The sequence below is a fragment of the Chroicocephalus ridibundus genome, chromosome Z (genome assembly GCF_963924245.1).
Source record: "Chroicocephalus ridibundus chromosome Z, bChrRid1.1, whole genome shotgun sequence".
NCBI classification, from domain to species: Eukaryota; Metazoa; Chordata; class Aves; order Charadriiformes; family Laridae; genus Chroicocephalus; species Chroicocephalus ridibundus.
The window spans coordinates 75,835,611-75,862,733 of record NC_086316.1 but is presented as its reverse complement, the minus strand read 5'-3'; the positions used below and the strand labels follow the sequence as shown (position 1 = coordinate 75,862,733).

The 27,123-nt window shown below is 55.3% G+C and overlaps 2 protein-coding genes across 4 annotated transcripts; both read right to left on the bottom strand.

The window, feature by feature from the left end:
- Nucleotides 1-106: 106 nt before the first annotated feature.
- FANCG (FA complementation group G) lies at nt 107-8,821 on the bottom strand. Its single transcript, XM_063320755.1, has 11 exons — nt 8,696-8,821; nt 7,849-8,042; nt 7,006-7,159; nt 5,750-5,880; nt 5,220-5,366; nt 4,262-4,422; nt 3,952-4,018; nt 2,599-2,965; nt 1,903-2,040; nt 988-1,108; nt 107-771 (listed from the first exon to the last, which is right to left on the bottom strand). Exons 1-11 carry the CDS (start codon nt 8,757-8,759, stop codon nt 654-656), a joined length of 1,662 nt encoding a protein of 553 aa, XP_063176825.1. The 5' UTR covers nt 8,760-8,821; the 3' UTR covers nt 107-653.
- Nucleotides 8,696-27,035, bottom strand: PIGO (phosphatidylinositol glycan anchor biosynthesis class O). 3 transcript variants are annotated; one of them, XM_063320751.1, is made up of 13 exons: nt 26,983-27,035; nt 26,161-26,654; nt 24,669-24,812; nt 23,400-23,523; nt 21,475-21,634; nt 20,821-20,994; nt 17,378-18,950; nt 16,676-16,879; nt 16,164-16,366; nt 15,034-15,104; nt 14,321-14,437; nt 9,508-9,598; nt 8,696-8,827 (listed from the first exon to the last, which is right to left on the bottom strand). In XM_063320751.1, the coding sequence occupies exons 2-12, from the start codon at nt 26,651-26,653 to the stop codon at nt 9,517-9,519; spliced, it is 3,345 nt and encodes a 1,114-aa protein (XP_063176821.1). In that variant the 5' UTR covers nt 26,654; nt 26,983-27,035; the 3' UTR covers nt 8,696-8,827; nt 9,508-9,516. The 3 variants fall into 3 exon arrangements, 2 of the variants coding, with proteins under 2 accessions (XP_063176821.1, XP_063176823.1); XM_063320753.1 differs by having other exon boundaries at nt 26,909-27,006; XR_010069138.1 differs by lacking the exons at nt 8,696-8,827; nt 9,508-9,598; nt 14,321-14,437; nt 15,034-15,104 and having other exon boundaries at nt 16,262-16,366; nt 16,466-16,879.
- Nucleotides 27,036-27,123: the final 88 nt, after the last annotated feature.

Below are 27,123 nucleotides of genomic sequence, written 5' to 3'. Positions count from 1 at the left end.
ACAGTGTGCGCTGACCAATCGGAAATTCCGCCGCGCCAGCGTCTCAGCCAATGGGAGAGGAGGAAACGGTGAGAGGGGACGAAGGGGGAAAAAAAAAGAACGAGCGCTCTGCCTTCTCCGCCCCGCCCCTCTGCTTCGCCCTGCCCAATCGTCATGAGCCAAGCGCGACACCCGCCAGCCAATCGCGGCGCCGCTCCTGCCGCGGCTCTTCTACCGGGCAACAGGGGCAAAAACCTACCAATGGGAAAATCCGGGCGTGAAGCCCCGCCCCGCCGGCCATCCGGGTTAACCTCGCCTGGCGATTGGCTAGCGCTGCAGGAAAGGGGAGCCAGAGCTCCAGCCAATCAGAAGCTGCGGGAGGCGGGAGCTCGGGGGGCGGGGCGGGGCGGGGCCCAGCCGGCAGGGTCCCACGCGTAGTCACGGCCGCGGGGCAGGGGGGAAGGATCAGGGGGTGTCAAGGGGTCCCCCACGGACACAGAGCACATCCTCGGGGCTGAGAGCAGCTCCGCGGCCGGGACTTCAAAGTCTCGCTCTGGAAAAAGGGCACAGAAAAACGTTAAAAGGAGGTTTTTATTCGAAAAAGGGGATGTGGTCTGCGCCAATCCTTCGGGAATACGGCTTCACCCAGGAGGAACTGCGGGGATGGGGGCGGGTCAGCTGGCGGAGTCCCCGTTTGGGGTCCCGAGGTAATCCCGAATGCTCCTGGCAAGGGCTTCGTGGCCTGGGAAGGCTGCCCGCTGCACACAGGACGCCAGGTAGAGAGGGACAGGCCTGGGGGAGAGGGGAATTCCATGGTTCAACCAGGAATTTTCCTCCCCGTGGGCTGTTTTGGCTCTCCCCCGTTTCGGCTCCGTGTCTCCTGGGGAGCCTCACAGAGCCACATCCCGTGGCGGGGGACGAAGCTCCTCAGACCCACGCGGAGCGCAGGCAGGGTGGAACCAGACTGACCTGCCCCCACCGAGATCCCACCCCTCTCCCCCTGCGCACCTTCCCTGCCCCTCCTCCCCGGGGGGGGTCTGGGAGAACTTCTGCCATAGGGCTGCTGCCTCCTGCTTTCGGTCCAGCTTCCACAGAGCCTGCACCAGGTAGGGAGTGGCAGCTGGGTCACCTGCAGGACAAGGGAGGTTGAGGGGTTCAGCTCCAGGTCCCCAGCACTGGCTGCGGGGTGTTGCAAAAGAAGCTCAGGAACCAGGTGGGGAGAGGTGGTGTAATGGGGAGGAGACCATCCCGGCTGTGCCACAGGCTCTAATTAAGCCTGGGGCTGGCAGCCAAGGCGGATGGCATCATCCCTGCGGCACAGCCAGACACGCCTCTGTTTGGGTTGGGGTTTTCCCTGCAGGCAGGTCTGCACCCCCTGCCGAAGGGAGGGAGGGAGCCGCCATCAGGGCTGGGACCAGCAGGTCTGGCAGATGCTGGCCAAGCTCACAACCTTACGCTGGACAGGGAAGGTCATCCCCAGGAGCAGCACTGGCCATGCCTTGGCTGGCTCAGGACATGTACGGCTCGCCGCTCCTCTCCCCCATGTCTGGACTGCCAGACAGGGACACGCCACTTCCTAGGACAAAGCAAGACCCCAGATGCTCTGTTCCGGGAAAGCAGGCCCTCTCTGTGAGAGAGCTGTCTGTAGCAGGCTGCTATCTGGGCAGGAAGAAGAGAAACTTCCAAGGTGTCTCAGGGCAGGGTTCTGACAGACTCCTCTGACAACAGTTTTGGTCTGCTTCTCCAGGGCAGCGAGCTGACCACGCCACAGAGAAGCATCTCAAGTACATAATATTGCTAGTAGCCCTGCTGTAGTCCTTGACATCCAAATAAGCGTGGTCTAAGCAGCAAAGACCTTGCAGCAAAGCAGCACAGGACAAACTTACGGAAATCCTCTGTTCCTCACCAAAATGAGCCTTTTACCTGGCGAGATCTGCAAGCTGTGCTGGAAATCCAACAAGGCCTCCGTGTGCTTCCCCAGCTCCAGGAACTGCGTACCTCTCCCAATGAGGGAGAGCAACCTGATCTTCTGGAGCACCTCCACTTCTGGCAGGAGATTCTCTGGCACGGAAAGACACATGGACCTGAAGACAGCATCCTCCAGACATCCCTCCCTCCTGCCGGCAGGCTCAGTTAGGTTAGCAGTCAGGACAGGCCAAACATTTACTTGGGCTGCTCATCTTCTAGCTCCCCAAACCCCCAGTGGCAGAGCTCAACCTCTCCGCCAGGCTGGGAGAGGCTGGGAGGCGGCAGAGGATGACAATGAAGAACACCAAGAGCTTGCTACGTTACATAGCTGTGGTGAGCAGTGACCTCAGCAGCAGCCTGGCCCATCTGCACAACCGGTACAAATCTCTTCCCTGTAATCTGGATTTGAGAAGCTTCCTGGCTCACAACCCATTTCACTGTCACCTAGACAGCGGGCAAGGAGACAGAGCTGAGGCCAAACCCAGCTCCAACCAAACCAGCCTGTCCCTTCAGAGGCTCTGGCATGGCGCAGAGCTCAGCACGCTGGGACAAGCGGTGCCAGAGGTGATGCTGGGCCCAGCATCTTGTTCCTGTCCCGGCACTGCCAAGCACACAGATCCCGACCCGGCCCAGCGCTGTGCAGCGTCCTACCTGCAGTACCATAGATCTGGACTCGCAAGAGATCACCAAGGCACCTGCTGAACTGCATTATGGCCTCCTTGCTCTCACCCAGCGTGGCCCATGCCCAGCCTTGGTGCAGGTATCCAGCTGCTCTCCAGGCAAGGCAGCACAGACTCTCCTTCTGCTGGGACAGCCCTGTCCCTGGCAGTGGGCATTCCGGCTGCTGCAGCCTCTCCTCCACTCGTAACATCCGTGGGATCAGGTCAGTTGTCCGGCTGATGACCTCCTCGCACAGCGTTATAGCATCGTGGTGCCCCCCAGCCTGCTCCAAGGCAGATGCTGCTTCCAGGAACACTTCAGGGATCCTGGGCAGAGGTGAGTCACCATCTAGGGGCACCTGGGGAGCAAGAGCGGTGGCAGCGCATGATAGAATCATAGAATCATAGAATTGTTGAGGTTGGAAGGGACCTTTAAGATCATCGAGTCCAACCTTTAGCCTACCCTGACAAGAGCCACTTCTAAACCATGTCCCTCAGTGCCCCATCTACCCTTTTTTTAAACACCTCCAGAGATGGTGAATCCACCACCTCCCTGGGCAGCCTATTCCAGTGTTTAATAACCCTTTCAGTGAAAAAATGTCTCCTAATATCTAATCTAAACCTCCCCTGACGTAACTTGAACCCGTTTCCCCTTGTCCTATCACTTGTCACCAGGGAGAAGAGGTCAGCCCCCATCTCTCTACAACCTCCTTTCAGGTAGTTGTAGAGGGTGATAAGGTCTCCCCTCAGCCTCCTCTTTTCCAGGCTAAACAACCCCAGCTCCCTCAGTCGTTCTTCGTAAGGTTTGTCCTCCAGGCCCCTCACCAGCTTTGTAGCCCTTCTCTGGACACGCTCCAACACCTCAATGTCCCTCTTGTAGCGAGGGGCCCAAAACTGATGCAGAACTGCAGAGCACCCAGCCAAGCAGAATGACCCCATGCTTGCTGGGAACCCGGAGCTGCTGCCCAGCAAAGCTCAGACCCGCTCCCACAAACATCGACGCCTGTTGGAGGGTGCAGAAGCTGTGGAGCACTAACAGCTCAGCAGAGTCTAGGTTGCAAATCCCTACTTTTGAGGTAAAGGACATCCAAAATCAGGCCGACAGCTGCTCCCCACAGGGAAGGGGAAGCTGTTTCTCTGAACAGCAATGCCAAGTGTCTCTGGTGTGAATCCGAAGGCAGACATGACACAGGTCAGGGGTGCCAACCCCCCTCCTTGTTTCCTTCACATCTAAGTAGACACTGAAACCTGGAGTCCAGGGGTGACACCTAGGCCCAGGCCTTGCAATGGGGATCCAAACCTCATCTACCAAGCCACCAAGGGACGTCTTCACCACAACACCTACCTGCTGCTGCGGCCCCTCCTGAAGCAGAGCCAGAAAATCCAGGTAATGTTCTACTGCATCAGCCACCCTGCAATGCGGACAGAACATGTGGTGGAAGGAGCAGGGGGACTCCAAGAAGTGCCAACAGCCAGGTGGAACCTGGATCACTAGCCCACAGGCTCTCCCTGCACTGCATTTGCTCTGGTCATGATACCCATGACTTGAGCAGACCTGCAACAGCCATACTGAACTGAACAATTTCCAGGAGCATAGAGGAAAATGCAGAGCCCAAACAAGCAGCATGTTGCAAGCAGACCAGAGGTGCTGTTACCTCCCGTCCTGGAGACACCGCTGTGCCAGCAGGTACTTCACTTCAGAGGGGTGGTGGTGGCGAAGGAGAGAAGCTAGTATTGGTGTGTGGACAAGGAGCTCTGTTCGGATTAGGAAATGTGGACTAGAGGAAGCAGCTGCTGGAGGGGTTTTTTGTAGAGCCTGTGAAATAGGAATAGAAAGTATGGTCAACACAACGCTAGTCAAGTCCTGAGCAGCTGCTCACTTGCCACTTCTGGCATCTGGAGATGCACCCCAACGAGCAGAAGCACTGCACTTCATATGCACAGCTACACTGTCTCAGTAGAGCACAGCTGCTTCCAGGAAGAGCAACCAGGATCACACGGGGACAGGCAGACTTCTGATCTCCACGTGGCATCAGAAAGTGTGCAAGATCACCCATATCACCTCAGGTTTTCAGTTCCAGGTGCTGTGAGCTGCCTGGAACACCATCTCCCATTGCAGCTGCAGACCTAGTTAGACCAGATCTTAGGCCGTTTGTAATGAGAGAGATCCCTCTCCACAGGTGTGTTTGTATCTTAGGGATTTCAAACAACTGAAGAGCTAACTCTGTGTCTACTGCTGTGATCTGCTCCTCCCAGGCAGACCAAGGTTGCTACGACTAATGCACACCTCACCACAGCCACAATCTTTATTACATACTTTATTAAGAGACTGATAGTTTCTGACACCGGAGTGTAACCTCCCAAGCCACCAAGAACATGAACTGGGACCCAAAGGTCCTGCTACATCCAACAGCTAGGTGCTGAGCAAGAATTTTGGACCTCACTGGGGTCCTTCCTGGCCACTGCTGAAGGCAGCACCTTGACTGGATCCCTGGTCCACTCTGGGGACTCCGCCAGGGTCAAAGAGCCCCCCAGAGGGCAGAAGTCTGCTTGAAGCTCTGCACAGGCTCTGCTGGGCAAAAATCAACCCAGAACTACAGGAAGCAGACACACCTCATACAGCAGAGCCAGGGCCTGCAGCTCCGCATCAGTCTTCCCCAGCTGGTGGTACACTGCTGCCACGTGGGACAGGGCAGGAAGGCACTGGAAGTCCACCTGGAGGGCCCGTTTCAGGTGCTGAAGGGCTGTCTGAGGCTTGCCCTAGTTAGATGGGAAAAGGTGCATGTTGCAAGGACATCTTGCTGACATCTTTACTGTTCGGTGGGATCCAGACCCCTGCTCCACTTCCCCAGCAATCCCCACTACGCAAGGGCAGCACTTTAGCCAAAGGCAGGCTTCCTCAGGCTGGTTTTTGAGCTTCTCTCTGCAGCAACCCTTTGCACTCAGACAAAAATCCCTGCCTGGATTTTGCAGCTGCCCAAGGAGGCTGGGACGAAACATCAACCTCAAGGGCTCAAGACCTCGCCTTGCCACAGCAGCCTAGGCCACACAGAGGCAGCGTGGACATCACCCTGAACCTCCCTGCCCCGCTCTCAGCTGCGTTTTGCCTCTCCCCACTGACAGGGAAGAGGCACGGACATTACCATTCGCTGAGCACAGCAACCGAGGCAGGTGTAGATCTGGGACAGGACCATCTTGGAGCAGAATCCTCCCGCAGCCTCCTGAAGGAGTGAGAGAGCGGTGGGGAAGTTCCCAGCCTCCAGCTCCTGCATCCCTAGGACAGATCCAGCATCTCAGCTCTGCAGCTCTCCTCCCCTGGTTCCAAAACAAGCCTTTTCTTCCCAGCGCCACTGGGACCTGACTACTACACTCCGCACCCAGCAATGCACAGCAGGATGGTGCCAAGCTGTCATCTTTTGTTTGATGGTGTTGCAAGAGAACAAGCCAATTGATGGAAACATCTAGCAGAAATAATAGCAGCTTCCAAGCCCAGATACCAAGGTGCCTGCCTTGGCCCAGAACAAGGGAGGAGGTAGGTGCTGGGCAGGCCCACCTACGCATTCATCCACAGCAACCGTGGCACAGATGGGGAAGCACACACAGAATCTCAGAAAAACTTTCCAGCATGACGCTTTGGGATATTAATTCATTATTATTTATTGCAAATATAGTATTTGCCTTTCTTTCAATCCTTATTTCAAGCCCTGAGGCCCATTTCAGGTGCCTACATCACATTCACATCTGCCACCTCCCCCATGGAAGTGATATTGCCACCCTACAGGCTTTTGAGAGGTCTGTGGAGCTCCTGCCCTCCCTCCTTGTAGGAAGTCCCCACGTCAGCCTGAGCACAGCTCCTGCCCCTGGAGCTGCTGGGGATTGTCAAGACGGTGAGCGAGGAAAAACCACAAGCAGGACAGAATGCAGCAGTCACATGAGATCAATCACCTGCTATGACACCAGGCTAAAAAGCTGCACAACAGCTTTGTGTGGCTCCTGCAGCACCATAATCTGACAGGAACAATGTGCTTGCAACAAGGCAGGTGCCAGAAGACAGAGAGAAGAAAGGAAAATCCTCATAAGTACCCTGTCAGCCTTCTGCTTTATACAAGATCACTGCGGGGCTCAGACACCTACCTAAAGCCACAGACAGGCAGAGGAACCCTGTTACAGTGGAGAGAAAGGCTTAGCTGGGGAAAAAGTAGAGAGGCTCTTTGAACACCGAATGGCAAAGTTGAGACCCAGAGGCTCAGCCCAGGCCCTCTTCCAAACAAGCAGCCCAGAAAACCCCAAGGGCAGGTTTGCTTGGGAAGAGCAACCAGGATAAGGGCTGGGAGAGAGGGTCCTGGGACAGGACAGCAGTGGGAGGCTGTGCTGGCATGACTACCTCCTCCATACAAACCTTGCAGGAAGGCTGCTGCAGTGCACAGGATCTCTTTCAAGTCCTTGGCACTTTGTACAAGGGGCAGGGAGGCCTCCTCAGCAGGTACTTGCCATGCCTTCAGCAGGGAGAGGAGTTCATTCTCCCCCTCGCTGCAGCGAGCTCTTCCTGAGTCCTGTGAATACACAGAGGAGAGAGCAGGGAATGATAAATCGAAGCAGGAAACACCGATCCCAGAGTACGAGGAAACAGAGGTCCCACCAAACCCTTTGACAGTGTTCTCCATGCTGGGGAGCAATGTCCTACCACCCCATCACTTCAGCTACAACTCTCTCACTGCAGTGATTCCTGCCTGGCTCAGGGCAGCACCTCCCCATCTCAGAGTGAGGTCAAGGGGCTCCTGACAAAGCAGACCTAAATGCTGTCAGAGGGCATTCAACAAGGTGTGACCCCTCAGCAGCCTCACAATCAGCAGGAAAGACTCCTCTGCATCCCACTGCTCGCAGCTTGCTCCTTACAGAGGCTGCAAGTCCACCTACAGCCCCCCTGCAGCCTGCCCAAGTCTCCTGTCTCGCACCGTGAGGTCCAGGGCCTTGACAGGGAGGAGATATTCTGGAAGTCATTATTAATGCACTCAGGGCCATTATGCTATGCTGGGACGCCAGGGAGAGGATTACTCATGCTGACTGGGCAGCACTGATGGGTTCAGGTCTTCAAATGCCACAGCAACATTTTTCAGAGTGGGCTTTATGACAAACACAGTATTTATGCCAGCTCTGCCTCCTTTAGCAAACCCACAGGTATTTGTATTTCCACAGATACTCTGGTGCAGGTAACCGCCTGCATCCGCCCATGCCCAGTTACCTCAGCTTTGCTCAGGAGCCTGAAGAGGCCAGCAGTACTTCCCAGACGGCTGTCTGCCAGCCACCACGCTGCTTGCAGGGCCCCCAGTCGGTGCAAAGGTGCCTGCAGATCCTCCACAGTTACCTCCTGCAGCACCTTCTGCCACAGCTCCTCAGTGCTAAGATCCTGCCCACATGCCCCACAAGCCTCCAGAACTGAAAAAAACCAAACCAAAAACAAATAAACAAAAAAAACCACTCCAGCCATGAGACAACAAGTTGGTGCCCTGTAACAGACACCCTCCCAAGAAGGAGAGCCTCAAGCAAGCTTGTGCTTCTCGTAGTGAGGGTAGGAACGGGGTTACAGGGATGGCTGGACATGCAAACAAAGCTCTTGGACAGTGGAGTTAACAGCGGCATGCTCAGAAGACAACACACAGTTCAGAACTATGACTCCAGCTCTGCTGAGGTCTCCTGAGGTCGCATGCCCCAGGACAAGCACGTGCCAACAGTGCAGAGCCCCTTCTAACCTGCAGCCTATTTTAGTGAGTTTTCTTTGAAGCCAGCACACCATAATTAAAGAAAACACTCATTTTCTACCGTCACTAAAACTTCACTAGAGACTTGGCACCTTACACCTTGAAAACTCTCATTTCCCTTAAAACCTCTGGCCCATCCCTGCAGGCAGCAGCAGGCAGGCAGCTGCACACTGTCTCTAGCCGCAAGCCATGGCCCACCTCCTGCCCTTCCCAGCAGAGCCAGGCTTCCCTACTCACAGCCCCCATCTCCAGCCACTCACCACACATCTCCAAAGCAGAGAACAATCTCCTCACCCCAAGGAGCCCCGGTACAGAAAACGATCTCCTTACCCCTGAGGAGGCCCTGGCATATTCCTTCTGCTGCTTCTTTGATGGCAGAATCAGATGCTCCCATAGTAAAAAGCAAGGAGTTGTAGAGGACAGTAAGCTCCAAAGGCAGGGCAGGGAGGGCAGCTGGCAGCCCTGTGATCACAGACAACCCAACAAGAAATTGAGCTGGTTAGGAAAAACACAACAACCATCCATGCTAAGATGTCACCACCTGGTTTTGTGACAGTAGAAGCGTTCTGGAAAGTATTTTTTTGTTGTTGTTGTTGTGGTGATATTTAACAGCTTGGGAACTGCAGCACCTAGAGAGACATCAAGTACCGACACTGCTTTAGACATGCATTCCCCAGCTATCGAGATGCTGCAGTCCTCCAGGACTGAGACCTTTCGGCTCTCCCGAAAGAGTATCAGTAGCCTACCCTCTTCCAATACACATCCACCCTTTTGCACTGGTTTCCCACGATGTGTCTCTCTCTCGCATCAGGCTTCCTGTATACAACAGTCGTGGCAGGGACCCCCTTCCCCAGCTTCCCAGGACAAAGTTTGCCCCATTTTTTCCAGAAACACCAAAGCTCTGCCCAGCAAGAAGATTAAATAGAGGTTGCGGCTGGGCGTTAATCCCTTTGCAGGCCCAGTTCATCTCGTTTCACTTGCTCTCCCTTCAGAAGTTTGTTTCCAGCACGGGGGTACCGGAGATGCAGTCCGGTTAACAGGAGTCCGCGGGAACCGGTGCTTCCGCGCCCACAAGCTTCAGGAAGGAGGGTAAAATCTAGGCACAGGGCAGGCCGACCCCAGCCGACCCGGCCACCACTCACCCCGTATCTTCACGAGCAGCTCCCCGAAGGCCCCTCTCTGTTGCCGCACCTCCCGCGCCGCCGCTCCGCCGGGCCCCGAGAACCGCGCTGCCTGCAAGGGAGACACTCACCCGCCGGCCCGGCGACGGGACCGGCCCGCCCTACGGCCAGCGGGCAGGCTGCGGCCTAGCCCCAGCCGGCGGTGTTCCCATGGCAACCGGCACTGGAGGCAGCGCGGCCCCGGGCAAGGCAGCCCCAGGGCTCAGGGAACGGGAAGGAAGGGGAGAGGAGACGCGTCGCACCCGCCAGCGGTAGACCAGGGCCCGGCTCTCGGCAGCCCAGGCCCGCAGGCTGCCCGGCTCCGGGGGCGACCCGCGCCGCCGCTTCATGGCCGCCCGCCCGCCAGCGCCGCTCTCCTCTTCTCCCGCCTTCCCGCTGATTGGCCAGCGCCCGTCGCGCCGCCGCCACAATTGGCGGGCCGGGCTGCTAAGTACCAGCGGTCTCCACGGCAACAGCCAACCGTGGTGAGAAGGGGCGGGGCGAACGCCTTCCCGCCAAAACGGCAGTGGCCGAAAGGACCCAAACCTCAGCGCCTCGCGAAGCCGCCTGGGGAACGCGGGATGGGGGGGCGGCCCGGGCCCGGGAGGTCCCGTCTGCCCGCGGCCCGCACGGGGGTTGCGAAGGAAGAGACGACCACTGCCCGCCTTCCACCGCATGGCTTTATTTATTTGCAGACATCAGTTCCACATCCGCCCGGAGCCCCGCGCCACACCCTCGGACGGCAAATCTCCCCCACCACCGATTAATTAATTAAGTCATTTAATTAACGAAGCAACCCCTACCCACACGCCAGGTACAGCGGGTAGGGGGTCACCCAGCGCTGCAAAAGCGGGCTGGAGGCAGGGCACCGGCCCCAAGGACCGCGGCAGTCCAGAGGCGAAGCTGTCGGGTGAATGAGTGTTGCCAACTTGCCTGTTTTGGGTTTTTTTTGAAAGAAAAAAAGGCTCTACTTCCTACTCAAGCATCACTTCCACCTTCCTGGTGTGGCTGCTGAATGGGAATGAAAGCGTTAACAGCCAGATATGTAGCGATACCCAGGAAAGCGTAGCACCGCGCTGCACGCAGAGCTCCCGTATTGCTTTCCAGAACTGGGTCCATCCCCTTTTTTTTTATCCCGAATGGGGTACTGAGGCACAGAAAGGTTAATAACAAAAAAAAAAACCAAACAACAAAACAACAGTCTTGCTCCAAGCCACGCGGCGAGTCAGGTCGGAGCTCAGGGGCGAGGGCAGCGCTCCCCAGCCCTGCTGCTTCCCCAGGGGAAGGGGAAACAGGCGCACCGAGAACGTGACCCTGCCTCCCTCAGCGTGAAGTGTTGGGGGAAGAACAGAAGGAGATGGGATGGAGGAATGGGGGTGGGAAGGGAGGCAGATGGAGCCCTGGCCTCCCCGCAGAAGTGTCACCCCTTGGGACAGCCACGCAGCCCCAGGGATCGGGCCTGGAGATGCTCCCAACAGCCACAACCCTTCACAGTGGTGGTGGCTTTTGGTCACTAGACACAATTCCACCCCTGCCCTGCACCAGAACCACGGGACATGCCATCCCACTGCCACCCTGGGCCAGGGAAGTTTCCCAGAGGAGCTGCCCTGCGCCCAGAGGGACAGGGTGCTGGGCAGGAGCCCTGCCAAGGAGCGCACGCACAACGCTTCCAAAAGCCCAATGAGCAGCAGCTTTGTGGAGCGCAGGATGGAGCACACCAAGGATGACACGTCCACTCTCACGCTCAGCCAAGAGACACGGGGACCAGAAACAAACCACTTGGAATAACTGCTCCAGGAGAGAATCCAGCAGGCTCCAGTGACAACCTCAGCGGGGGGACACAGGGCAGAGCTGGCTCCCCAGGACACCAAGTTTCCCAAAAAGCCTTAGTTTGGACCAGCAGGAACCTTCCTCTGGACACTCCTTGGGGTTTTAAATCAGCAGACACAGCCACGTCTGCTCTAGCATCAGCAGCACGCTTCCAAGACCACCAGGCCTCGGACAACATTAACTCTGTTATCCCCAGCACACTCAGGAGAATGGCAGCCAAACATTAGCTTGAGGGCAGCTGGGGAAGGCTGTCAAAGACTAAAAAAAGTCAGTGAAAGAAAGCAAGAGCATCTCCAGCCCTTGAAAAACTCGTCTTCTTGAATCTGAATTCTTTGGTGTAGTAGTAGCCAGTCTGCCTTGACTGAGCAGCCAGCACTCCTTGGCATCTCTGCAGTGACAAGAACGTACCTGCAGCTTTGTTACTGCAAGTTTTGTCTAGTCCCCGGTGAGACAAGTGTGCGTGGTTTCATGCCCCAGCCTCCAGGGGCCGTGAGCCTACAGCCCCAGCAAGAAGGCAGAGGGGTGATACGGAGGGATGAGGAGAGGATGCCCATGCACCATCTGAGTGCTCTAACCACGAACAATGGGCACGAGAAGGCTCAGCAGCACGACGGTAGCCATGGAACTAGGGCCTGGGTGGCAGCTGCAGGGACGTCAGAGGCCAGTTCTACAGCATTAGCAACCATAAGGATTTCTGTCTGCCAGCACAAACAGAGTCAGGTAGTAAGATCCTGATGAGGGTACAACAAAACCTAGTTGGTTTAGCAACATGTGTTACCTAGATTAACCTCACGTTAAATGGAAATTCAGTGGGTAGCTGCTATCTCCACTCCTGTCCTCCTCTCCACAGCGATGCTCACCCATCAGTATGGCTCCCTCAGCACCGAGAACCATCTGGCCACCAAGAAGTCACAGTATACAGCAAATAATCCGTTTTTAAGGGTGGGACTGCTTAAGGCCATCTAATTGCGGGCTGATGCATTCCTGCCCCCTCCAGCTTCCGCTTCTGGATGCCGCTACCCCTCAGCCTTGCACTAGCACTGGTGTGCCTGCAACCGGGTGGCAAGCAGCCCAGGGAGTCACACCAGCTACAAATCTGGTTGTGTCAGGTGAAATTAAGCAGGACAGGCCCACAGGGCAGAGGAGATGTGAGGCTGAGGCGGGAGAGCACAGCCAGCACGTCAGGAGGTGGCCAGGCAACGGAAACGCAAAATTAGAGCAGTTTAAGCCGCCCTAGAATTGCACCCTAACACCTGAGCAAGCATTTTGCAGGGGTAAAACAGAAAACTAAACCTGCTCTCAAGAGCCATCTTCCACCTTGGATGGGCACTTGGGCATAACAGCAAAAACTGAAATGATAAGAGAAGTGATTAGACACTTTCCCCAGGACAGGGGAGAGAATGAGCCTGGAGTTATGCTAGCTGTCTGCAGTGAGGAACTCAAACAGAGGCAATTATGGTGCATGAGTTAAACAAACAAATGGGACCAGAACAAAAATCAAAGCAAGAATCCCAGGCAAGCAGCCCTCATCTCTTTCCAGAGGGCAAAGAGAGAAAAGGTTTCATAGCACCAAGTAATGCCACACAGTGGTTCAGGGCAGTAAGGAATCCCCAGCTCCCACTGAAACAGCAGGGGGAATTTAGCTGGGATGTGGCCAGGCACCATGGGTGCTGTCCTCTACCTCTGCCCATTAAGAAATACAATGTCTCCTGACTGTGAGCAATCAAAGGGGGTTTGGGGTAGCTCATTTGTGGCACAAACTCCCACAGAGAACACCAAGGTCAAGAGGGAGATAGGCACCAAATGTGGGATCGCAGATGCCATCGGCCGCAGTTTCTGGGGTCCCTTCAAAGTGGCATAACCCTCAGGCGCATACACAGATACCAGTGGGTTAAGCCACCTCCCAGAAGAGTTGTCGCCTGCTCAGGGCATTCAAGCAGCTGCTACTAGGCACCAGAGCTGACACCAAGGCCACTCCTGCAGTTGGGATAGCTAGTCCAGACTCCCCATTCCTCCTGACCAAACGCAGTATGGGGATGCACCAGTGCTCTGTCACTACATCCTGCTGCATCTTAACTGTTCACAATTAACAGCTGGCATGCAGCAGGACCTTCTCAGGAAGAGACTGAGATCTTCAGCTGCTACAGCCCAGCCTACGGGGACACTGACAGGATTAGACCACGAGTGGAGAGTTTCTTGGTCATGGACACAGTTCTCCCTACTACCATCCCCCCAACAAACTAAGCCTGTTTCAGGCTGGACGAGGCAGCCCAGCCTGCTCCCCTTTGCAGGGGGGCCCTTCGTAGGGGTGAGGAGGACCAGGAAAACGGGAGTGAGTGTAGGGCAGGAGGGGCCTCACTACACAGCAGCCAACTGACTTTACAGAGGAGCAGCTGCCACTGAGACCCCAGGAACCATCTGCATGTGTAACCACGTGCACTTTGATTCCAGCGTTGAAAACTGAGCACAAAGACAAGTCGTGGCTGCAAGACCTTCCCTCTCCTCTCTCCTCCCTTCCCTCCCCTCCTCAGCAGGCCCTTTCCCGTTAGTCACTGTCTCTGCACGGGCAAGGGGACACCTCGCTGGCCACTGAAGCTGACCAGCTGCATAGTGGGGACAGTTGTCAGGAAAGTAGCAGCAAGATCCCCAGTTGGTGTTTCTCCAGAGGAGTACTTCAGGACTCTTGAGTCTTGGGCTCCTGCAGCAGAGTTCTCCTGCCACCGACAGAAGCCCAGCAAGAGCTCTGACCTCCACTGCTGAGAAACACCACTGCAGTGAGTGGGGAACAGTTGGCTCCGGTCCTTTCGTGCAGTGCTGAGGCAGGGAGCTGGGGATAATCCCTGACTGCTGTCGGCAGGCACTCGTTGCTGGTGGCTCGTGTATCCCTCCTGGCCCCAGGGAGGCAAGGAGACAACCACAGCCTCAGCCAGCGAGCAGGTCAGGTTCCCCACATCTCCAACGCTACCTGAGCTGAAGGTGGCTGAACCAGGTGCTGACAGCACAGTCCACACGCATCACCAGGGAGATCCCCAGCAGGAGGCAGATGCTGCTCACCACGAAGCCCAGCGACTCAAAGAGAAACCTGCAGGCACAACAGACGCAGTCAGGATATCCCAGTCAGCGTGCCTGCAAAGACAGGCTGCTGCCCCACTCCCAGCACACTGACTTTCCTGACAGTGAGAGGCTGGCAGCACCCCAGATCCTAAAACCTGAATTATATTCACACCCCAGCAGCTGCTGCCTGCAACCTGGAAGCCAAGCATGCCACTGTTCAGAGGCTGTTCAGGACAACACCCAGGTGGGATTTTGAATGCCTCAGAGGCCAAGGCCACCCCACACTCCTACTAGCCCAAAGGTTTGCTTAGTTTAGAACTTCTGGGTTTACCATTTCTGGTCTGGTATCCCCACCTTTGGCTCTGCCCTGGATATTCTTAGCTTCCAGGTGGGCTCTGTGTGTCCTTCGAAAATCAAGATAAGGAGAAATTTCTAGGCTCTAGCTCAAATCTAGCTTCTGAATTTGGAGCACAAATTAGTTAAGGACAGTCCTACAGCCTCTGCTAGGTAAGATGTCAGAAGACCAATCACAGAGTCTCTTCTAATATTACTGTCCATGAACTCCAGTCAAGATGTCAGGGATATGAGCCCTAACCCAGCATCAGAGCAACTCCTGGGACTTACTTTGGGGCAAAGACCTTCCAGACCATGAGGTGCCTCCTGAGGATCATAGCTGCACAAACACAGGCCAGAAGCTGTGGGGGAGATCAGGAAAAACAAGTTACAAATGATTCTGGAGAGACCTCCTGGGCACTAGGTTCACATCTGAAGGTGGTACTAGAGGAGGGGTAAAGGCTTCAAACTGGAAAAGGATAGATTTAGATTAGACATCAGGAAGAAATTCTTTACTGTGAGGGTGGTGAGACACTGGAACAGGTTGCCCAGAGAAGCTGTGGATGCCCCATCTCTGGAGGTGTTCAAGATGAGGTTAGATGGGGCTTTGAGCAACCTGGCCTACTGGGAGGTGTCCCTGCCCATGGCAGGGGGCTGGAACTAGATGATCTTTAAGGTGCCTTCCAGCCTAAACCATTCTATGATTCTACAGTTCTACTAAACTGCATACACCTGAGAGCTGGTACAGCACTCACCAGAAATAAGCATGCCAAAGAGGATTCCCTTCCATCATGCCCTCAAGTCAGGAAACACAAGCAGCTTGGGGTACAGGTGGGCCCTCCTGGGGCCAGGCTGGGAGAGCACAAGGGAGGGCTCACACTGTGGCTACCCTGACCTAATACTTCACTGAGAGGGGCAACTCCACTCTCCTGATGCAGGGCCTGTCCCCTCCGTTGCACTGTCTCTGGTCTGACCACACAGGAGAATGATTTCAAGGGCTAAACCCCAGAAAACTATTCACTTCTTTTATGGGATTAGATTTCTGGTGTTTAGCTCCTACACCACCACAGCACAGGACCAGATGAAAACCAGAGATGGTGCAAAATAGAAAGGCATGGTCAGGAAGAGCGGGAGCAGGATTAGACCCCTGCAGCTTCTGAACAGACATTCCCATTCTGGGCAGATGGGTATGAAAAGCAGCCTAATCCGTACTGTGCCTTCCGTGCTGGAGCCCTTCCCAAGCACAGAGCAAATGGACCAAGAAGAGGACCTGTGCAGCTCCTCTTTCACCAGCAACCAGATATATCACCGCTGGGCCTGTCTGTGCCCTGGCTGACCCCTTTCTCTCATCAGAGTGCACCAAGGTTCTCAGAGGACACCAGTTTCCTCTTAGACAGCCTTCCCCCAGCCTCTGCCCGTACCTGTGTCCCAAGGACAAAGAGGTACTTCAGCCCCAGCTGCAGCAGAGCAGCAGAGAACTTCTCCGGGGACTCCCGCAGCCTCATCTCCATCATGTGCTCCTCCACCTCCTGCAGGTCCTCCCGGGGCTCCTTCTTGGGCTTCCTCTTCTGCGAGCTGGGCATCTCACACACAAAGGGCCAAAGCAGGAGCAGAGGGCAGCCGACTACCTCAAGGATAAAGGCACATGAAGTTACTGGAGCCCAGGAGGTGAGGAGCAGTCTAGGCTCTGCCATCATGCCCTGGACGTGCAGGAAGCGTATACCCCAGCTCCAGTTTGCTGGTCAGGCACAACTGCATGGAGGCTGCAGGCCACGGGCAGCTCTGGGGCCCCAGAAGGGGACAGTGAGGACGCTGCTGTTCAGCTGGTGCTGGAGCCTTCATCGCCTCGTGCTCAGCCTGCAGGCCTCCGGACAAGGCAAAGCAGTGAGTCATGTCTGCTCAGGCTCAACAGCCCAGGAAGAAACTGATTTACCTGCAAAGAGGATATGGGAGGCAAAGGTGTTGGCGCCCACTAGGACAGCAGGCAGGAGGTTCGTGCTGTGGTCAAGGTGGAAGCCCACAAAGGCTGCATTCCAGTGGATGGCCGGGAAGATGGGCTGGTGGCCTGTGGAATAGAAGAACTGGGAAGCAGCAAGGAGCCAGGAGATGACTGCGTACCAGGGCACCGAAAAAGGCTCTGAGAGACAAAAAAATTAAAGAAAGAGAGAGAGAGAGATCATCATTGAGGAATAAGACAGATCCATGGTCAAAAAAAAAGCCTATTGACTTTTCTTCCAGGTTCCCTCTCCACTCTCTTTCTTTTGAGACACAGAAACCAGTCAGGCTCCCACTACAGATTCCCTCTGCTGCCTGTCCTGCTACTGGACTTTGTCAGCAGCAGTGGGGTTTGGTGGCTCCTCACACCATGGGAAGAAAGAATGAGTGTAGAGCCCCCTTCCCTAACACAAGGAGCTCCTCCTCACCCAATGTTAGAACACTGCTGCACACATCTCTCTCCTACTAGAGGATTTAAGCAGCTCTAAAAAACCTAGGAGGATTCCCTGAGGATCAGTGCACCACCATTCCCCAAGACCAGGGACTGGGCCCTGCTTCTCCCACTGGAAATAAGACAAGGTTGCTGCAGATATGGCCCAGGCTGCATATCCAGAGGATGCTCTACTGAGCCCAGACTCACCAGCATCTCCAGCAAGGCCTCTGGCACGCATGTGGATGTGCAGCAGCACGAAGGCCTCCAGGAAGAGGAGAACAAAGGCGAGACTCAGCCGCTCACTGTGCAGAAGCATCAAGAGGAAGCCCAGCAGGGTGAGTGCTATGACCAGGGCTGCTGAGTACACACTGCCCAGCCCGTACGCTGCAACGGTGGCCTTGCAGCTGCCCCGCTCCAGGCGGCTCTTCTGAGACTCCTGCATCCTCTTGTAGATCTGAGGGATGACGTGGAGGAAGTCAACTTCAGAGCTGGGAACCCCCAGGTAGGGAGTGACGATGGATCCTGCCGACTCCCGTGTGTCCTTTGCGAACACTGTCATGGGGTTGCATAGAAGGAGCAGCAGCCCCATGGATGCTAGTCCGTATACAGCCCATGGAAAGGCAACAACTGCCACCTGCACCAGCTCCTGCAGCTTGCCGAGAGAGTCGTCAGCACTGGAGGCAACGGCCCAGTAGCAGGCAATGCAGAGGACCACCAGTGGGAAACCCCAGCGCACAAAGAGCACAAGGGGGTCTGAGCTGTTCAGGTTGCCGTAGTGTCGCAGCCAGCTCCGTACTGCGTAGACCAGCCCAGCCAGCAAAGCCACACAAAGGAGGTAGAAGAGGTTCTTGGCCCGTGTGTTTCTCAGGCTGGCAAGGGGGGACAGGAAAAGAGAGGGCCGGCACTGAGGGATTTCTTCACGGCACTGGTGGAAGAAACCGGAGAGGCGCACGCAGATGAGGAGCATGGCCACAAGGCACAGCAGGTACCAGATCTCTCTTCTGTAAGAAGAAAAGCCAAGGAGCTGCTGCTTGGGGCCTTCTGGCACAGTCAGGCGACCGTCCCAGTGGAGCTTCCCTACTAGCAACAACACCAGTGAGGCCAGCAGGAACGGGGCCACCCGGGCCTCAGCCACCACAAAGCTATCAGAGAACATAGCTCCACAGCGGAAGAGCAGAATGCTCATGGGGAAGGCCAGCCCCAGCCACGCTCGCAGCCTCTGCCTCAGACTAACGCTGGCCAAGGGTGGCTGACTGCCCACCAAACGGGTTCGCTTGGGATGCCGGCCCCACCAGTGCCAGAAAAAACCCAGCTGAGAAGCTGCAGCTGCCCATGATGACACCAGAAGGAGATCCAGCCCCTCCTGGGTGAACACACGGGCCAGCCCGAGCAGAACAGCCACCATAAGGCCCCAAAGCAGAGGATACAGGAGGCAGCTGCGATAGAAAGAGTCCGACGCTGCGGCCAGCTCTGAGGCCACATAGCAGAGCAAGCAGGAAGCAGCAATGAGGATGCAGCCCCCCACCATACGCAGGGGATGGAACCGGGCCCAGGACTGGGTGCACACAGCCCGTGCCTCCCGCAGGTAGAGCTGGAAGCGACCGATGAGGCTTCCCAGTCTGGACTCCAGCTCTGGAGGCAACAGCGTCGCTCCCTGCACCTGGGACAAGAGCTGAGTGTGCTCCTCCACGGCGCTGGAGAAGAGCTCCTGCAGGCGCTGGAGCTGCTCTGCTGGCAGGTCCTGAGCCACCAGCGAGTATGAGTGCAGGAAGCGGTCCACCTATGGGAGAGGGGACACAGGGTCAGACAGCAGCACTGGGACCACTGGGAATGGGGTTCACTGCCTCACACAGTCCCTTCAAAATGGAAACAGCCCCAGTCTGCCAACCCCTGCCAGACAGACCAGCTACATCAGCCAGGGCTGGTCACCCAAATGCAGGATGTGACTGGCAGGAAACACAATCCCTCTGCCAAAGCGACATCCCTCTCAAGTGACATACCTATCCCGACAGCCACAGTGACTCCTCTGAGTTCTTCACCTGCAGGTGCACCTCTGGTAGTGTTGGGCATCACTAAGGGCTTTTATGCAGGGCCTTTGGTAACAATAAGGTAAACTTCCCCCAGAACTTTGAGTCATTACTAGCTATTAATCTGCACCTGACGTTAAATTGACATTGCTTGTCTGAGGACAGACATCAAATTAAAGAGCTTATAGTGGATCACATCAAACCGTTCCCTCTTCTTCAATCCAGGCACGTTAACCCACTGTACCATAGGCTAAGGAGAGCTTAGGAAGACAGGAACAGAGGCAGCTATGATGCCAAAGTCATAAAAAGAGTTTCATAAGGGCATTACCAGTGCAGAACAGCCGTACAAACATCCAGCTGCTCAGCAGCATAGATCTGCTCAAGCCCCAAAAAACACCAATACCTTAGCATGCCTTCCAGCTGCCTCAGAGCACTGGCAGAATCAGCCTGTTCCTGCCCATGAATGGCAAATATAGGCACCAGCTCTCTCGCAGGCCAGCACGACCTCCCTGGTATGCAAAACCTTCTTCAAAACCAACATGATCTCAGCCAGACACCTCCTCAGACAAATGAGTGCAAATATTTAAACAGGCAGGACTGAATAACGCTAATCCCTAACAGATGATGATCGATATCCTCAGTGCCTAATGGACAGTAACGTACACTATCATCTTCAAATGACAAAGCACTCTGGTGCTCTATAAATACAGAGCAGAGAGGCTGAATATTTCTGTCTTCCCATCACTGATCACATCCTCTCCAGCTCCTCACTGACTTGCACCACTGCTGTACAACTGGCATACCGAGGAGCTGCGTGGGGGCTGGAGGAGTTATTCTTGTGTTCCTAGCAATCCAGGGGTCCCTCAGAGGCAGGCTGGCACTAAGCTGAGACACACAACTTGCGATGCATGCAGCAAATCTGCTTCTGTAGCATGCCCAGAGCCGCAACAGAGGGCCCTCATGTCCTCCAAAGAGGCTTTGGCTTACCCTGGTATATGGGCTGCTCCATTGCCTGCGCTTCTTTTATACCTGGTATAATCGCTCTCATTGAAATTTTGACATTCAGCTCTTGGGGTTCTGTATTTTGTTGTGCTTGGTGTAAACTGTTCCTTCTCTATCCCACTTTACTGTCACATGTTACACGGTGTTTCTTTTATTTACCCCTTCACTATGGTTCTCCTTCTACCATTTACTTCTAGCTTTTTAGCTAACATTTTCTCCTTCAAAACCGAAGCACCATCAAAACATCCATTTGTACACTTGAACCTCTGTTAAGGAGACTTACCCCTAGTCGTCTTGAGGAACCAGCCTCCCCAGTTACCAAATCCACCTCTGAACGCCTGGGACCAACCCTTATCCTGAAGTGAATGCCACCTTCCCAGCTATTATTTTCCACACCACAGCACTCACCACCAAGCACCAAAGAGGAATCTCCCACTTCTCTTTTGAGAAAACAGTGCTGCCTTTTACTGGAGCAAACACTGCAAGGAGTCTTCAAAATAAGTTCCCCATGAAGACACCACCATGTCACCGCCCCACCTCCACCAAACAGAAGAATTTTCTGCTTAAAAATCTCTTTCTCCTTCTCTCTAGTTCAATGGGGAGGCCTACCACAGGCCATACCTGCTTGGCATTGATGTGATAGACCGAGAGCTGTTGCAAGGCTGCAGACACAGCGTCGCCATCCCCAGAGAACAGCTCAGCCATCACCTCGCCGATGTTACTGTAGGGGATGGGCACACCCAGCAGCAGGGCCACGGTGGGCACCAGGTTCACCTGGGGAACGGCCTCAGGCTCCTGGAGAGACAGGGGAGGAATCAGAAATTCAGATAGAACACAGCAACACGTCTTTTCACTCGGGCTAGAGGATGGTGGGGAAGACATCCCTATTCAGAGGGGAATCTGGGGAAGCCAGGAGTGGGAAAACACAGGGGAAGGCAGAAGCACAGCTCAGCTCTCCCTAAGCACCCTGCGGAGGGAAGGATGCCTGCCAGGAGCTGCAGGTCCTTGGGTCTGGCCCTGGCTGTCTAACAGCTCACCCAGCCCCACTCAAAACCCCTTCACACCTGGAGGGGCTTCAACATGGGTCCCACACACTTCAGTCACCTGCATCCTGTGTCAGCCTTTCCACTCTTCTCTCGGGAAAGGTGACAGACTCCTCACCCCTCTCAATCTAAAAAATCCCAATCGAACCATTACTTTCTGTAACCCCAGGATGCAGTTTTCAGCATGGACACCACCTAAGACAGCGACAACTAAGGACCAGCTTCTTCTCACCTCTGGAGGGCCAGTGCCAAAGAGGGGTGTTTTGCTGTACACAAACAGCGCTGCATTCACTTCCTTCTCACTGTCACCACCATGGTCCCCGGTCTCTGTCATGCCATGGTCCCCAGCCACCAGAAGAAGAGTGTCATTCCCCAGGTGATCCACCAAGGACCTGTCACCGGGATAAGAAAGGTCAAACCCTACCTGGGCAGGGGCCCAAACAGCTCAGGTGGGAGAGGACATATCCCCACCAAGCCTGCCTGCACCACAGGTTGAAGCCCACAAAAGCATCTGAGCAAAACTTAAGTGCTAATACAGAGCTGTAACAACTGAGCCAGGGACCAAGGCAACGGATGCTTTAAAACCAAACTGAAAATTCAGAGCCCCGAGACAGTGTGGACTGATCTTGCTCAGGTCCCCGGTGAACGATGGCTGATTCCAGATCACGACAAGTGCCTTCAGGGATCTTGATAAAACACAATTCAGAAGGAATGTTCTCAACAGGAACACATTTCAGGCTGCTCCTAGTTGGTACTCGTCTATTGCATCACGTTGTGTGAGCAATCTCCTACTTTTAAGGAAAAAAAGAGGGGATTCGTCCCTGAAGGATACAGTAAATACAACACGATATACACTGCACTCTCAGATGCAGCAGGGCAAGTTGCTCCTTCCAGCAGCAAAAATTAAAGCAGTCCTACGAGTCAAAAGCCACAGCATTTTGGGCTGAGGCAGGTCTGCGCGATCAGGATTTCTGGATCCCATTCTACCCCCTGACACAAAGGTGCAACTCATGGGCCTGTGCACTAAATGCAACATTCCCTAGCCAGAGTTCTCCAAGTGCTTCTTAAACATTAGCTAAACCTCAGGGTGACAATCTCCATTTTAAAGATAGAGAAAGTGAGGCTCAGCTGTACTCCAGCTGCATCATCACCTGACAGTTTGGTTGAGAACCACTGCTCCAAGACCTGAAGACAACCTTACCTTGGGCCAATCCCAGGCACAAATACAGGCTGGGCAGAGAATGGCTTGAGAGCAGCCTTGAGGAGAAGGACTTGGGGGTGTTGGTGGATGGGAAGCTCAGCATGACCCAGCAATGTGCACTCACAGCCCAGAAACCCAACCGCATCCTGGGCTGCATCAAAAGCAGCGCGGCCAGCAGGACGAGGGAGGTGATTCTGCCCCTCTGCTCTGCTCTGGTGAGACCCCACCTGCAGTGCTGTGTCCAGCTCTTGCGGCTCCCAACATAAGAAGGACATGGACCTGTTGGAGCAAGCCCAGAGGAGGGCCACGAAGTTGATCCAAGGGCTGGAGCACCTCTGCTATGAGGACAGGCTGAGAGAGTTGGTGTTGTTCAGTCTGGAGAAGAGAAGGCTCCAGGGAGACCTTACAGCCCCTTCCAGTACCTAAAGGGGGTCTACAGGAGAGATGGGGAGGGACTCTATATCAGGGGAGGGCAGTGGCAGGACGAGGGGTAACGGTTTTAAACTGAAAGAGGGTAGATTTAGATTAGATATTAGGAAGAAATTCTTTACTCAGAGGGTAGTGAGACACTGGCCCAGGTTGCCCAGAGAAGTTGTGGATGCCCCATCCCTGGAGGTGTTCAAGGCCAGGCTGGATGGAGCGTTGAGCAGCCTGGTCTAGTGGAAGTTGCCCTTGTCCATGGCAAGGGCGTTTGAACTAGATGATCATTAAGGCCCTTCCAACTTAAACCATTCTATGATTCTGTGAAACCAAATCTCTTGTGAACATGTGTCTACGCAACCGAGACTGCGTCATGGCTGGGGTTTCAGCTGCTGCTGGCCAAAGCAGTTCTCACGTTAGCAGGTACCGTAACCGTCCCCTGTTGCCCTCTGCCTCTGTAAATTCCCTGGAAAGACCCCCCCATCCTGGCCAAAGGAAGAAGTCAGTGGACAACCCCCCACCGCCACACTAATCACCTGAGCATATCATTCATCTGGGTGAGCTTCTTAGCCATTTCAGGATGGTCAGGTCCATGTTTGTGCCCACAGTGGTCCACGCCGAGGAAGTGAGCAATCAGCATGTCCCAATCACCACTGTCCACTGCAGAGCAAGAGCAGTCTTATCACACACTAGCCTGGGATCCAGGCACGGGCTCTGCGCCTGGATCCTCCTGCCAGAGGAAGGAGGAAGGTTGCCTCTGGAAGCTGCTGTTTCTTTCCCTCTTGCCATCATCACTCCCAGCTCTCAAGCAGATCAATGCAGGTTTTAACAAATGCACGCTCCTGGTCTGTGGGTGCCTGGGTGCAATGTTGCGGGGAGTTCAACGCCCAGCAAGCGCCCCAGTATCCATGGGTTTTGTCCACCATCCCTCAGGAGCGGAATAGCCCAATGTCACCTTGAAATACCCTTAACTCAAACTGCCACAAACTGAGATAAAGAAAATGAGGATGGTCAGGAAAATGAGAACCCAGAACTCCAGCCCTTCCACGGAGATACTTCAGGTCAGACTCATCAACGTGCCCCTCTGCATACCACCCATGACGTGGGCCCAGCACACCAATGCTGTCCCTAGCTGAAAGTTACCCCAGCCTCTCCCTTCTGCTTCAGGGCCTCAACACATGAAGAACATATTTGGAGTTAAACGATGAACTGCAACTCTCCCACAAGGACTTCCCCATGAAAGGACAGCGCACCCTTGATTCACTTAGATTCCCATCAGATAAAGCAAATAGCATTCCCCTCGGTCCCAGGATCTCAGGGAGGAGTCTGAAATCACCTAAAATTCACAAACCAATCTCACACTTCACCTGCTTCCCAACACTAGGAGCCACCAATGCTCTGCTGCGAGCAGTGCTATGCCGCAGCCTCCCAGCGGGTAGCTGCACTGTTGTGTATATCCCATACCACTGTGCGCCTGCCCGGGCAGCCAAGCGTCAAAGTTAAGCTGCTCCTCCTGTTCCCTCCTGGCAATGTATTTCTAAGACAGGCGTAGAAGTCTAACATTGTCCCACCAAGCTGCACTCTCTCCCAAATGGAGGAAAGGTATTTACAGAAACAGTTTATGGGCCCCAAAGGCTGGCTTATCTGTAGAAAACCAGCTAGAGCACTGTAATCCTCAGGTAGTAGTGTGTGACTGCCCAGCACCACTCCATAAGAGAAAAAAATCTTCAGTCCTACCTAAACTTGCAGTAGCACCCCCACAGAATGTAAAAGGTTATCCAGGCCTTGGTGAAAGAGCTGCTTACCAGTTGGGTAAAGATGCTGCAGGATCCCATTGTCCACGGTGTGAAGATCCTTCACATTAAAAGAAGGGAAGAAATACGAGCGGAAAAACTTCTTCGGGAAGAGTCCTTCCCACGTGTCATCACCCATGAAGACCACTCTCCTTCCTGAGTCAGCAAAAAAGGAATTAATGAGAGCAGGGAGCCCACCTCAGCCATGCTGTTACCCACACTAGTGCAAAGAGCATGGGCAGATCCAGGTCAGGATGTGGTGCACCAGCTCGTCTCCAACCCATACTCAAAAGCGACTTAAAATTAAAATGACCATGTGGCTGCAAATGAGTTTGAATATGGGCAGTGACCATCCCTGTTTCTAAGCCTAAAAGTGGCCCCCACTTCAAATCTACCTGCACAACCTCACGACTTATCATTGACCTCTGACACGTCACCCCAGCAGAAAGACCTGTGGGCTGAGCAGGCCAGGGAGCAGGCAGGTACCCACCCACACTACGGCAGCACTTTGCAAGGCGCAACACCAAGCTGACAAACCTTCACCCAAGGACCACAACCCCACTTGTGTAAAACACAAGGTGGTAGATGGCTGCTGACAGGGGTTGAGTACAAGCCGTGCAACGTCAGCTTCAGCTTTAAACACAACAGTGGTGGCGTTTCACGTGCAGAAAAGGGAAGACAGCCATGCTTCCCACTGCCCTTGCTCTGCCTGCCATCAGTCAGCCCGCTCTGCTTCCACAGAACCTCTCCAGCCTGGGAACAGTTCCGAGGCTTCTGCTCTGTCCCAGGTTCTACCATCATTTTTCACCTTGGATGATTTACTGCATTTGCCCACCTTGCTTACACACAGGGGGAGCAGACAACCCCATCATGTTGCCGCATCCTATGCGCTGGTATTTGTGCCACTCTGAGCCCTGAAGAAAATCTTTCTGGCTAACACAAGACTGCATCCCGTCGCCTTCTCCCTACTCCATCATCCCACCCTAAAAAGCCAGTTACAACTGCACTAAGCACACCCCAGCAGCACCGAACTACACAGAAAATGTGACGAGGTTGCTGCCCAACAGCCACAGGCAGCTGCTGCCTGAGTGGCAACTCCACAGCATGCCTGGCACCGGCTCCTCCCTCCTCATGCGTCTCACCTGAACACAAACACGACATGACTGACTGCCCTTGGTTTTGTACGGCCGTTCCTGGTGGTGACCTTGTGACTGTCACCATCACAGCCACTTTCACCTGCTTTCTTCTCATCTTTGAAGGTGAGGAAGATGAAGCCATGGTCCCAGCTAGTTCTCATTCACAGTACAAGGTAGAGACACCCTGCTTTCATGAAAGTTCTGCCTGAGACAACTATCATCTGAGTACGGCAAAAGAATTAGCTGACAGAGTAGAGGTATTGTAAGCAGTTCCCTTCCCAGGAAGAGAAGAAAAAAGGCCCATGTGAGAGCTAACCAGTCGTTTCCACATGCCCCGTCCCAGTGGGACACTGCCCTCGCCCACCTACCGTTCTGCACCAGCTGCGCCAGCAGGTTGTCCTCCTGGATCGCATAGGTGGCAAAGTTGCTGCCCACATCGATGAAAGTGGGCAGTGAGCCAGTGGTGAGGCCCTTGATGCGCTGCATGGTGGCTGTGGGGGGATCAGCTCGGAAGCGGTAGAGGCGGGCATGGCGGGGCTGGGAGGTTGTGAGGTGGTGCAGGAAACTCAGCTTGTTCTCGTAGGGCAGCGGCCTGGCCTTGGCTGGGTTAAAGCGGGCAAACTCAAACCGGAGGGCATCGATGATGACAAGCACGGCCTTGGAAAAGCGCTGGGGTGCCCAACAGGAGCCCGGCGGGAGGCTCTGCCTCTCCCAGGCTGGTGGCACGAGCGGGTCTGAGCAGGAACTGCTGCTGGCAAGCTCAATCCGGGTGAGCAGGAAACCGCTCATGAAGAGCCCGATACCGGCAAAAAAGAGGAAGCAGACCCAGGCCAGGAAGAGCAGCACTGGCCACCGCTGCATCCTAGGGGGAAGCACAGGCAGGCTCAGACCCCCGGCGGCTCCACCTGGCACAGATGTGTGTCCCCCCGGCCAGCACCCCCCCCTGCCCTGCGCCCCGACACCCCTCACACCTGCCCGGCTCCCCTCACAGCCCCTCGCCCCGGCCCCCCCACACACCCCCAGCCGCCCCGCGGCCTCCTCACGCCCCCCCTCCCCCGACCCTTCTGCCCCCTCAGCAACCCCATCCCGTCGCACCACCCCCAGCCCCTCTCGGACCTTCCCGGCCCCTCCCGACGCTCCCCGGGCCCTCTCGGATGCCCCCGGGCCCTCTCGGATGCCCCCGGTCCCACCTGCGGCCTCCGCGGCCCCGCCGCCCCCGCCGGAAGCGCCGCGCCCGGCGCCGGCCGCCCAAGAGCGGCCCCGCGGGGAGCGGCGGGGGGGCGACAGCGCCCCCTGGCGGCCCGGAGCCGCCGGGCACTCTGGGAGCTCCG